The 13288-nt window shown below is 38.7% G+C and overlaps 1 protein-coding gene across 1 annotated transcript; it reads left to right on the top strand.

The window, feature by feature from the left end:
• The first annotated feature begins 11469 nt into the window (after nt 1-11469).
• LOC131497929 (olfactory receptor 1A1) lies at nt 11470-12461 on the top strand. Its single transcript, XM_058704657.1, has one exon. The coding sequence runs from the start codon at nt 11470-11472 to the stop codon at nt 12397-12399; it is 930 nt and encodes a 309-aa protein (XP_058560640.1). The 3' UTR covers nt 12400-12461.
• Nucleotides 12462-13288: the final 827 nt, after the last annotated feature.

Genomic DNA, 13288 nt, shown 5'->3' with positions numbered 1-13288 from the left:
CCAATGTGAAGTCATATTGGACAGTCAATTAGAGTCACCAATTAGGTGCATTTGGAAATCTAGCTCCAATGTCTTACTCCACCAAGAAGCCACCTTTGTCCTTCCCACGTGGAAATTCCTCTTCTCTGAAATCTTATGATACATCTTATAAAATTATCACTTTGTACACATTATTGTCCTTTTAGCAGCACAGGAATATTTGGGTCATGTCCTAGATAAGCTACAATGATCAGAGTAAAATTGAGAAAGTCTGAAGCTCTGCTTCTATAGGAACATGAACATGAACATGAACATGAACATGAACATATTAGGAATGATACTATCTGCCCCACCATGGTCACAGGGTGTGAGGATCACAATAGTCCATGATTTAAAAGCTATAAATCACTGGGGCACCTGGGTAGCTCCGTTGGTTAAGCGTCCAACTTCCGCTCAGGTCATGGTCTCATGGTTTGTGGGCTTGAGTCCCCCATCAGGGTCTCTGCTGTCAGCACAGGGCCTGGTTCCTATCCTCTGACCCACTCTCTCTCTGTCCCTCCCCTACTGGTTTCTCTCTCTCTCTCTCTCTCTCAAAATAAATTAATAAACTTAAAAAAAGTTTATAAATCACTATTCAAATGTCAGGTTTTTTTACTATTATGCTAATTGCCCCTACTATGCTTGTAAGCCTCTGAGGGAAAGAACAGTCTTAAAATACCACTGTACCTCTTTCACAGTCTTGTTCATATAAAGCATATACTGATTATACAAAGCTTATAATGATTCTTGGTGGAAAGTGAGATGAACAAATGAAAATATTGCTGTCAGAATTATAATCTGATAATAGAAATAATCAGACTAGACATTATTTACCCATCTGGTAAAATCTTTAAAGGAAATGACCTGGGTAGATGTTTTTGTTCTTATTGTGTTATTGATTAAACTAGACTGTGTCTAAAGAGCATAAGATTTTTCCTAAAATCATGCCAAAATGACACTCATTGAGTTCTTGTATTTTAACATAAAAAAATTCTGATTTAATTAATTATAGTATGAAATAAAGTTACATAAAATTGTTCATCACTATTAATAATCAGGGTGCCAAATAAATGAAGAAAAAAGAGCAATATCAAAATATGTGACTTTTTTCTCCAGTATGGCCCAGGGAAGATGAGACTTTGATTCTGGATGATCATTCCTGATATGTGTAGGTGATAGTTCCTAAACAGAGACAGTTAATCCAACAGGTCCTAAATAACCAATAAGGAACTCCCCTACTTATGATTTGATCCTGTTCATGAGGAAATTATAAATTTTTTTCAAAATATTAATAATTTATAAATGATTGTCCTTAAATATCATATTTCCAAAGAGGATAACATTTTGAAGAGGTGAAATGAGTGTATCTTAGAACAGTGTGCAAGTTGTTTTATGATCTACTATTTTTAACTGCCAGTAAAAATGCAAAATTATTGTTTTCTATAGATAATTCACATTGTCAGCTATTTGTCCATGTTGGAAGAATTTGGATGTCGGAAGATGATGTTATTCACCGTTTAATGCTCTCTGGGTCTCTAAAACACCAAGGGTTAGAACTATCCTAATTATCTTCTTTTCAACCAAAAAGATTTTGATTACAAATGCATATGAATCTGTGTGAATGGCCGACCAAATCGCAGAGGAAATGGAGGTATTTCATGTAGGGCATCTCAAGGTTGGCCAAGGAAAATGTTATACAAATTTGCTGTACTGTTGTACAAATTTATTGTCTCTACCCATGAGAATGTGAAGATTTAGGATCTGTTTTGTTCACTGTTGTATATTCAGAACTTAGACAGTGCTGGCATACAGTAATTACTTAATAAATTTGTGTGAAATGAATAAATGAACCCTGCAATCTTATTTTTAAACAATGACTGCAACAAGGTTAATTTTGTTGTTATAGGTAAGCTCAAATAGCGTGAGGGGTTTCAAATATTTCCCATAGTGAAATATTAAGTGCCAAAGAGAGTATAAAAAAGGCCTAAGAATGTAGGTTCTTAGGAGAACTCCATACCATTTAGCTGCTCTATATCAGTCTCATGTTTTTCCTCTGTTTAACTTGGACAAGGGAAGTTAATGTCTTCTACTGAATCCTACAGTAATCATAAGAATCTATGTGTATGATTATTATACAAATAAAAATTATTGTACCTGTATGTCAAGTCATTGTTTCAGCTGTTTCCCTTTGATCCTATCAAACATGCTGTCCTAGAATAATTTTAACACTATAATTTAAATTTCTTCGTGTACCAATGTTCAGGTACATGTACAATGGATCAATTGACTAAGTCTGGAAAAGACTACAGTCTATGGCTGGTATGTCAGCTTGGGTCAGTTCAGGCCTATTCAGAAAACACAAATCACATCTGATTTTTTTTAGTGTTTATTTTTGAGAGAGAGAGAGAGAGAATGAGCAGGAGGGAGGGGCAGAGAGAGAGAGGGAGATAGAAGATATGAAGCAGACTCTGCACTGACAGCAGAGAGCTCAGTGCAAGGCTCAAACTCACGGATCATGAGATACGACCTGAGCTGAAGTCAGACACCTAATTGACTGAGCCACCAATATGGCCCATATATGGTACTTTTAAATTTTTCTTTTATGTTTATTTATTTTTGAGAGAGACAGAGTGTGAGCAGGGAAGGGGAAAGAGGGAGAGAGATACAGAATCTGAAGCAGGCTTCAGGCTCTGAGCTGTCAGCACAGAGCCTGACATGGGGCTCGAACTCACGGACCATGAGATCATGACCTGAGCCGAAGGTGAATGCCTAACCAACTGAGCCACCCAGGTGTTTCCCACCCCCCCCACCCCCAACAATCTGGTATTTTTAAACCCAGAAGATTTAATACAGGGAAGTAGATATATAAGTGTGTCCTGAAAAAGACTGTAGGAGAAAGAGATGGATGTGAAGGTAGCCCAGAAATTATTAACCACAAGAATAAATCACTTCCCCTAGGTACAAAAGGGAAAAGTGATGTTACCAGAACCTAGGAACTCAGAAGAGGGATGACCACATGTCTGAGGGATGACCTCAGAAGCTCACGTCTCTGAGGGGAGCTGCCAAACAGCTGCCACTAGGTCTTCACCTGCTGAGATGACCCAGACCTTCATTCCTGAGGGGTCTCAGTCCACAATAGTACTGCCTTTATTATTATTATTATTATTATTATTTTATTATTTTGTTATTATTATGCTGTAATTCCTTTTAATCTCTTTAATTTGACATGGAAACACAAAAATCACCCCATACATAGTTCTAGACACGGTCCTCCTTGCCCCCCCCCCCCCCATTGTGCAACAAAATGTCCTTAGTAATTGGCTTAGTCTCTCCAGCCAGTAGAGAAATTTCTTTTCCTGGATGGCTCACAGAGATATTTTACTGAATCTGAGCAACATAATAGTAATATTTAAAAATGTAAATCCCTTCCCTATATAGCCTCAGGATGGGGCTTGCCATTAGAAAAACCAAGAGATTACAGGATTGGGACTTCCAACCCTTCCCACAAGCCTCTGGGGAAGGAAGAGTTTGCTGGAGGTGAGCTCCACAAACACTCTCAAAGAACCAGTTTAGAAGATTTTCCAGGTTTGGGAAAGTTTCCATGGTCCTCAGTGGTAGCACATCCCACCTCCATGGGGTACTGCCCTCAGGACACAACTGGACCTCAACATATGTTCCTCTAAATGTGACTGCTAATTACTGTATCCTATATCCTATAAAGGATAGACCTAGGTAAAAAAAAAAAAAAAAAAAGTAAATCCCTAAAATTATTGATAGTATTTTGTAAGGTTATAAATAACTAAACAAAAAAAAAACTGTCTGGGAATAGATATATACAATAAAAATGTATTAAGAAAAAAAAGGCAGAGAATTCTGGAAAGAGGGTGGAGTAGGGGTATCCTCATCTCACCTCTTCCCACAGACACACCCAGATAATAGCCACATCAAAGCGACCAACCCAGAAAATTACTTGAAGACTGGCAAAACAGACTTTCCACCGTTCATCTTAGAGATGAGGATACATTAAGAAGGGTATAAGGGTGGAGATGGGGACAGGAACCAAACTCCCAGCAAGACTGACCACAAACAGGAAGGGCACCACAAACACAGAGAAAAGAGAAGAGCAGACATCAGGGACCCCAGACATGGAAGCTGCACCAAATAGATGACTTCCCATAATATTTGGCTTTGAAAACTAGTAAAGTTTAACTCCCCAGAGTTTTTACAGTTAGTGGGGGCTTAAAAGGGGGTATTTTAAAAATCAGCAGGCCTAGTTATGGGAGACCTGGAAGGTAATAGGAAACTGAGTCCCCACCCTTAAAGACCCAGCATAACAAACCACCACACCAAGATACAGCATAGAAGCAGTAGCTTGAAAACAGGTGGGGAATATGTGAGGGAAACTTATTTACTAATCTCAGAACATGCTGGAGGGGCAGAGACCTTTAGGAGACTTCTTCAAAAACAAAAGACCTGATAGGCATCATTGATTTCCTCTTTCCCCAGTCTAGAGACACATACACTTGCAAGGACCAGTGCAAACACCCTTAACCTGCCTTGGTAACACTCTGTGCCCTGCCCTTCTGTTCTGTAAATCTACCCAAACCAAAGCATGCCACTTGGCAAGCATCCTTCCAAAGTGGTTTCTACTGTGACACATCCTGCAAGCAGATCCAGGAGGGACAAGCAACAGTCCAAAGTGACTTCTTCCCTGGGGAAAGGGGAAGAAAACCACACACACCAGTTTGCCTGCAGCCGCAGCAGACGGAAATGGGGTAAGCACATGATCTGACTGTCAGCCCTGCCCACCAACAAAATCTTTTCAAGGGTCAGCACTGGAAGAGGGCCCTCCAGTTTGTGTTCACTGTAGCCCCAGCAGAAGGATTGGGGGCAGACATTTGATCTGACTACAGACCCTGCTCACCAACTAAAGCCTCTTAAGGGACAACACAGGAAGAGAACTACACAGTTCAGTTTGCCTGTCACCCTGGCACATGCACTGAGGACAGGCATTTGGTATGACTGCTGACTCTGCCCAACTATAAGCCCACAGAGGTCCCAAACTGGCCCCTTAACAGCACAGGAACAAAACCCTGCCCACAAGAGACAAAGTTGGCCATTGCAGCTGACTGGACTGAAGGCAACCCTGACTCAGCCACAATAGTAAGGTGAAAACAACCTACATAGGGGACACCCCTGAAGTGCCTGGTTCTGGTAAACAGGGAACATTGTGTTACAGACCACCACATGATCTATTCTTCAGAAGGCCACTATTTTCAAGATCAGTAGACATAGCTGACTTTTCTAATACTCAGAAACAAACACAGAGAGTTAGATGAAATGAGGAGAAAAAGGAATGGGTCCCAAATGAAAGAAGAGGACAAAACCACAGCAAAGAGCTAAATGAAACGGATATAAGCAATATGCTTGGTAACAAATTCAAAGGAATGGTCATAAAGGTACTCACTGGACGTGAGAAAAGAGTGGAGGCTCTCAGTGAGACCATCAACAAAAAGATATAAAATATTTTAAAAAATGATCTATCAGAGATAAAAGGACTCAATAACTGAAGTCAAATTTCACTGGAGGAAACCAAGAGCAGATTACAGAGGCAGAAAAAAGGATCAGTAGGCTGAAAGAATAATGGAAAGCAACCAACCTGAAGAGCAAAAAGAAAAAAGAATAATAGAATAAGGAGGACAGGTTAAGGGAACTCTGAAGTATCATCAAGCATAATACTATTTACATTACAGGGATCCCAGAAGGAAAAGGGGAGAATAAAATTTATTTTAAAAGTAATAACTGAAAACCTCCCTAATCTGGGGAAGAAAACAAACATCCAGATCCAGGAGGCACAGAGAGGCCCCAACAAAATCAACCAGAATATGCCAAGATACATAATAATAAATATGGCAAAAAGTAGTGATAGAGAGAATTTTAAAAGCAGCAAGAGAAAACAGTTGAATACAAGGGAAACCTCATAAAGCTATAAGCTGATTTCTCAGCAGAAACCTTGCAGGCCAGAAGGAAATGGCATGATACATTTGAAGTGCCAAAAGGAAAAAAAAACATGTAACCAAAAATACTCTACCCAGTAAGGCTATCATTCAGAATAGAAGGAGAGATAGTTTCCAAGGCAAATCAATGTTAAAGGCATTCCTCTCCACCAAATCAGTGTTAAAAGAAATGTTAAAGGGAATTCTTTAAATGATAAGGAAAGGCCATTTTCAACACTAAGAAAATTATGAAAGGAAAAATTTCACAGGTAAAACCAAACATAATGAAAGTATTAGACTGATCACTTATAAAACCAGTATGGAACAAAAATAAACTCAAAGTGGATGAAAGACCTAAATGTAAGACAAGAAACCATCCAAGTCCTAGAGGACAAAACAGGCAACATCTTTGACCTCGGATACAGCAACTTCTTACTAGACATGTCTCTGGAGGCAAGGGAAACAAAAACAAAGTGAACTATTGGGACGTCATAAAATCTACACAGTGAAGGAAACAATGAACAAAACTAAAAGACAACAGACAGAATGGGCAAAGATACTTGCAAATGACATATCAGATGAAGGGTTAGTATCCAAAATCTATAAAGAATGTACCAAACTTGGGGCACTCGGGGGGCTTAGTTGTTTAAGCGTCTGACTTCAGCTCAGATCATGAGCTCATGGTTCATGAGCTCAAGCTGCACATTGGGCTCTGTGCTGACAGCTCAGACCTGGAGGCTGCTTCGGATTCTGTGTTTCCCTCGCTCTCTCTCTCTCTCTCTCTCTGCCCCTCTTCCACTCATGCTCTGTCTCTCAGTCTCTCAAAAATAGATGAATATATATATATATATTCATTATATATATATATATATATATATATATATATATATATGGAGAGAGAGAGAGAGAGAGGGGAACTTATCAAACTCAACACCCAAAAAAAATTAACCCAGTGAAGAACTGGGCAGAAGAGATGAATAGACAACTTTCCAAAGAAGACATCTAGATGACTAACAGACACATGAAAAGATGCTCAATGTCACTCATCATCAAGGAAATAAAAATCAAAACCACGATGAGATACTATCTCACACCTGGCAGAATGACTACAATTGACAACTCAGGAAACAACAGATGTTGGTTAGGATGCAGAGATAGGGGAACCCTTGTGCACTGCTGGTGGGAATGCAAACTTGTGCAGCCCCTCTGGAAAACAGTATGGAAGTTCCTCAAAAATTTAAAAACAGAGCTACCCTAAACCCCACAATTGCATTACTAGGTATTTATCCTAAGGATACAATAATGCTGATTCAAAGGGGTACATGCATCCCAATGTTTATAGGAGGACTATCAACAAAAGCCAAATTATGGAAGAAACCCAAATGTCCACCAAATGATGTATGCATAAAGGAGAGGACACACACACACACACACACACACACATTGAAATTTTATTCATCGATCAAAAAAGAATGAAATCTTGCCATTTGCAACAACATGGATGGAAGTAGATATTTGGTTGGTTTGCAAATATCATATTACACTAAGTGAAATAAGTCAGTCAGAGAAATATATGATTTCACTCACATGTGGAATTTAAGAAACAAAACAGATAAGCATAGGGGATGGGAAGGAAAAAACATGAAAAACACAGAGGAAGGTAAACCTTGAGACTCTTAAGTACAGAAAATGAACTGAGTTTTTCTACAAGGGTGTCGGGTGGGGTGATGGACTAAATGGATGATGGACATTAAGGAGGGCACTTGTTGGGATGAGCACTGAGTATTGTATGTAAGTGATGAATCATTAAATTCTATTCCTGAAACCATTATTACACTATATGTTAACTAACTTGGATTTAAATAATTAAAAATAAATAAATTAAATTAAATTAAATTAAAATAAACATAAGAATGATCTCCCATCAATAGTCTAAATTTACAACCTGAGGAACTTAGAAAAAGAACACGCTAAAACCCAAAACTAGCAGAAGAAAGGAAATATAAAGATTAGAGAAAAATGAAATGGAGAATAGAAAAACAGTAGAGGAAATCATAAACCCAAAAGTTAGTTTTTCAAAACCATCAACAAAATTGACAAAAAATTATCTGGATAGACTAAAGATAAAAAAGACTTAAATTACTAAAATCAGAAATTAAAGTGGGGACATTATTACCATTTCAATAGTTAAAAAGGATAATAAGAGCATTATGAATGGTTATGTGCACAAATTACTAGAAATGCACAACCTACCAAAACTAAATCATGAAGAAACAAACAATATGAATAGACCTATAACTAGTAAGGACATTAAATCAGTAACGAAAAATTTCCAACAAAGAAAATCCCTGGACCTACGGGCTTCACTGGTGAATTTTAACAAACATTTAAAGGGAACTAGTACCAATCCTTCTCAAACTTTTCCAAATATTGAAGAGGAGAGGAATTTCCTAACTCATTCTGTGAGGGTATCAAAACAACCAAAGACACTACAAGAAAAAAAAGAAAAGAAAACTTCATACCAATATCCCTTATGAACAATGATCTAAAAATCCTCAACAAAAGAGTAGCAAACAGTTCTGTAGCATATTAAAAGGTTTAGACACCATGACCAAGTGGAATTTACTCTTAAAATGCCAGGATCATTCCACACACAAAAATTGATCTCCCTCTCTCCCACACCCCCAGGCCCTGATAAACCATCCTCTACTCTCTGTTACTATGACTGTGAGTTTCCTGTAATACACATAGAAGTGAGATCATTCACTATTTGTCTCTGCGTCTGGCTAATTTCACTGAGACCCCTTAGCTTCACTATTATTATGTAAATGGAAGAATTGGCTTCTTTCTTGTGACTGAATCATATTCCATTAAATGCATTATATATGTGTGTGTATGTATACGTATGTATACATATATATAATATATATAATAGTCTCATAAAATGAGACCGAAGATATCTTTTCAATACCCTGTTTCATTTCCTTTGGATATATACCCAGAAGTTAATGAAATTGCTGGATCATATGGTAGTTCCATTTTTAATTGCTTGTGGAATCTCCATACTGTTTTCTATAGTGGCTGCACCAATTTACATTCTCACCAACAGTCCATACAAGTTTCCATTTCTCTACACCTACACTCTTGCCGACTTTATTACCGCACGTCTTCTTGATAGTAGCCATTCCAACAGGTGTGAAGTGATATCTTAGTGTGGTTTTCATTTGCATTTCCCTGGTGATTGATGACACTGATCATCTTTTCCTGTACCTGTTGGCCATTTGGGTGTCTTCTTGGAAAATGTCTATTTAGTTCTGCTGCCTATTTTTTCATTCAGTTTGTTTGTATGTGTGTTTGTTTCATGAGTTCTTTAAATATTTTGGTTATAAACCCCCTATCAAATATATGATTTGCAAATATCTTCTCCCTTTCCATAGGTTATTGTTTCACTTTGTTGTTTATTTCTTTTACTCAGTTGTACCACAGTCTTTGCAGCACCCAACAGGACGTTCTAATTGGTGCCAGGAGCCCGTATGCCAACAAAGTGTTTAGAAGAGGTCAGCGCAGAGCTTGGACCCTGGAGACACATTCTCTAGGAAACTCTCTTGCCCATACTTCATTCTAGAAAAGAACTCTGGGAAAGATTACTCTTGAGAACCACTGTCTCCTCAGGGCACAGCCATAGGAGTGTGTAATGAGTCTCAACAATTACTCTGACTATGGCCAGGATGAAGACCTGAGGGAGTCACGTTTCAAGAGATGTTATAACCTGGTAAAGAATTCCTAATTTTCTCTATTCTATGACCACCTTGCTTCCTGAGGAGGAAGCTAGAGTTCCCGTCTTCATGGCCCATCTAGAACAGTCATCCTTTCTGCTCTATCATTAGGAAACTCGAGGCTCTTTTGTCCAAACCATCCAAGTCCTAGCTCCTTCACCTCAAGTGCAGAGGACCAGAGACCCACTCTTCAGGCCTACTACTGACCCTTTCTGCAGCATGCCTGCCTCCCCAGGGAGGAATGTTCACAAGTGCTTCAGCAGCTGGCTGTGAACTTCCCACTCGTGGAAGAGGAGTGAAGGCCACAGGACCAAAACCCATTTGACAGCATCTGAGCTGACTCCTCAATAGGAGGTGTGACTGTTGTGGAAAAGTGTCTTTATGACAGTGACAAATCAAGGATAGATAGCCAGCAACTGCATTATCTCCTTTGAGCCTCGCAAAACCTCCAAAGGTAAGTAGAATTATTTTTGTCACTTTATCAAATGAAAAATGATGAATTGAATACTTAAGTTGACATAGAGTTGTAGTAGCAAAATTAGGACTCAAACCTTGGCTGCAGATCCCAAGTTCTCAAGATCAGCATCAACTATGGCTAACTGTTACTATTACTATGACTTTCCTAAAATACACATAGAAGTGAGATTATTCACTGTTTGTCTCTGTCTGGCTTATTTCATGTAATGAGAAGAGAGAGAGAGAGAGAGAGAATATAATATCTTCTTTATCCCTTCGTCTCTTGGTGGACACTTATGTTGTTTCCATAGCTCAGTACGGTGAATAATGCTGCCATAAAAATGAGACTGAAGAAATCTTTTCAATACCCCATTTCATTTCCTTTGGCTATACACCCAGAAGTGAGAAAAATAATAATAAAGGAAGGGAAGTGAAAAGCTTTGTGATTATGGATATTAGAGAGTTTTTCAAAGAGGTATACCTTGTAAAAGGACATGGTGAAATTCTTCTCTGAAAATGAGGTGCTTGGGGAGGAAATTCACTAGGCTTGTTTTTGCTAGGACAAAAACCCAGTGATCCTGGTGATTTACAATAATCCAATGTCAGCATAGACACCTGTTACTTCCTGGGCTCTAGGATCTCTATTAGTTTGGTCATTGGAACAATTTCTAATTTCATGGCTGGCCCTTGTAATGACACATCTTTTGTACTGGAGTATTTTATCAAGATTTCTAAGTGCTTTCCATTCCTTGTAGTGTGAAATTTTAAAAATGTGCTATTTTTGGCTTTTCTATTACATTGTAAAGTTCCTGAGAGCACAGACTTTGTCTTACATGTCGAATAAGTGGACTAAAAAATTGTATTTTTCACATATTTGTGCTTTTTTCCATTAGTCTAGCAAAATATCCAGCACATACAGTGTAAAGGCTTTTGTGAATTTATTGAATCCTAGGTGTTTGAGTGATGGTTCTGAGATGGGGGAGGATGGCCACTTTTGATTTCACAGATTGTTCACTTCTTAGACATGAGTGTCAAGAGTTAATTGTTGATCAGTTTCACTAATCAACAAGGATATTTCCCCAAAATGTTGGCTATCTCTGGATTTAGTAAACACATCGTAGAGATTGATAGTCACTTGAATCAAAACTGATGGATAAGGAAGATCATTACATAAACTCCATTAATAATTCTGGATTCTTCTCCCCTTTCTTAATAAAGGAACCATGAAAGAAGACAACCAATCTTCTACCCTGGAATTCATCCTCCTGGGAGTTACTGGTCAGCAGGTACAGGAAGACTTCTTCTTCATCTTCTTCCTGTTCATTTACCCCATCACATTGACTGGAAACCTGCTCATCATCTTGGCTATTCGCTCTGACATTCGCCTTCACAACCCCATGTATTTTTTCCTTGCCAACCTCTCCTCCGTTGACATCTTATTCTCCTCTGTAACCATCCCCAAGATGCTAGCCAACCATGTCTTGCACAGCAAATCCATCTCCTTTGGGGGATGTCTAACACAAATGTATTTTATGATTGCCTTGGGTAACACAGATAGCTATATCCTGGCTGCGATGGCATATGATCGTGCCATGGCCATCAGCCGCCCACTTCATTACACAACAATTATGAGTCCACAGACTTGTGTCCTTCTAGTTGTTGGATCTTGGGTGGTTGGAAACGCCAATGCCCTCCCCCATACCCTGCTCACAGCTAGTCTGTCCTTCTGTGGCAACAAGGAGGTAGCCAACTTCTACTGTGACATTACCCCTTTGCTTAAGCTGTCCTGTTCTGACATCCACTTCAATGTGAAGATGATGTACCTAGGGGTTGGTATTTTCTCTGTGCCATTACTATGCATCATCATCTCCTATGTCCGGGTCTTTTCCACAGTTTTATGGGTTCCTTCCACTAAGGGCATGCTCAAAGCCTTCTCCACCTGTGGCTCCCACCTCACTGTTGTTTCTCTGTATTATGGGACAGTCATGGGCATGTATTTCCGCCCTCTGACTAGTTACAGCCTAAAGGATGCAGTCATGACTGTTATGTACATGGCAGTGACTCCAATGCTAAATCCTTTCATTTATAGTCTGAGAAACAGAGACATGAAGGCTGCCCTGAGGATACTATTCAACAAGAGAATTTCCTCATAACCAATGTGAGGTCATATTGAGGAATGCAGTCATCAATTAGGATGCACTTGGAAGTCCATCCCTTAATGTTCATCCCCTCCTAGAAGCAACCTTTGATCTTTCCAGCTACAAAATCCCCTTCTCTGAAATCTAGTAAGTTTATGACACACCTTATTGAAATCATCACTTTGTACGAATTGTCCTTTTGCCAGCACAGAAATTTTGGGTTTACGTCCTAGATAAGCTACCGATAATCAGAGTAAAGTTGAAAATATCTGACGCTCTGTTTCTATATCAACATATTAGGAATAATAATATCTGCTCCATCATGGTCACAGAGCATGAGGATTGCAAAAGTCCATGACTTGAAGGCTAAACATCACTATTCAAATGTCAGTTTTTCTTGGATATATGTTAATCACCCCTACAATGCTTACAAGCCTCTGAAGGCAAGAACTATCTTAAAACATCACTGTACCTCTCTCCCAGTCTTGTTCATGTAAAGTGTATCCAATGATTCTTGGTGGAAAATCAGATGAGCAAATGAAAATATCAGTCTCTGCACTGTAATCTGGTAATGTCAGACATAATTTGGACTAGACATTATTTACCCATCCAGTAAAATCTTTAAAGGCAATGACACAGAAGGTATTTTTGTTCTTGTTGTATTATTGATTAAACTAGACTGTTTCTAAAGAGCAGATGATTCTCCTTAAAATCACACCAAAATCATACTCATTGATAGTTATTGCATTTTAAAGTAATAAATATTCCAACTTAATTAATTACATCATGAAATAAAGTTACTGTGACAACAGATTGGAGTGCCAAATAAATGAAGAAAAAAGAGCAGTATTGAAACTGATGTGACCTTGTTTCTCCAGTATGGCCCAGGGAAGATAAGACTGAT

The sequence above is a fragment of the Neofelis nebulosa genome, chromosome 16 (assembly GCF_028018385.1).
Source record: "Neofelis nebulosa isolate mNeoNeb1 chromosome 16, mNeoNeb1.pri, whole genome shotgun sequence".
Lineage (NCBI taxonomy): Eukaryota > Metazoa > Chordata > Mammalia > Carnivora > Felidae > Neofelis > Neofelis nebulosa.
This window is presented reverse-complemented; position numbering and strand designations above follow the sequence as displayed.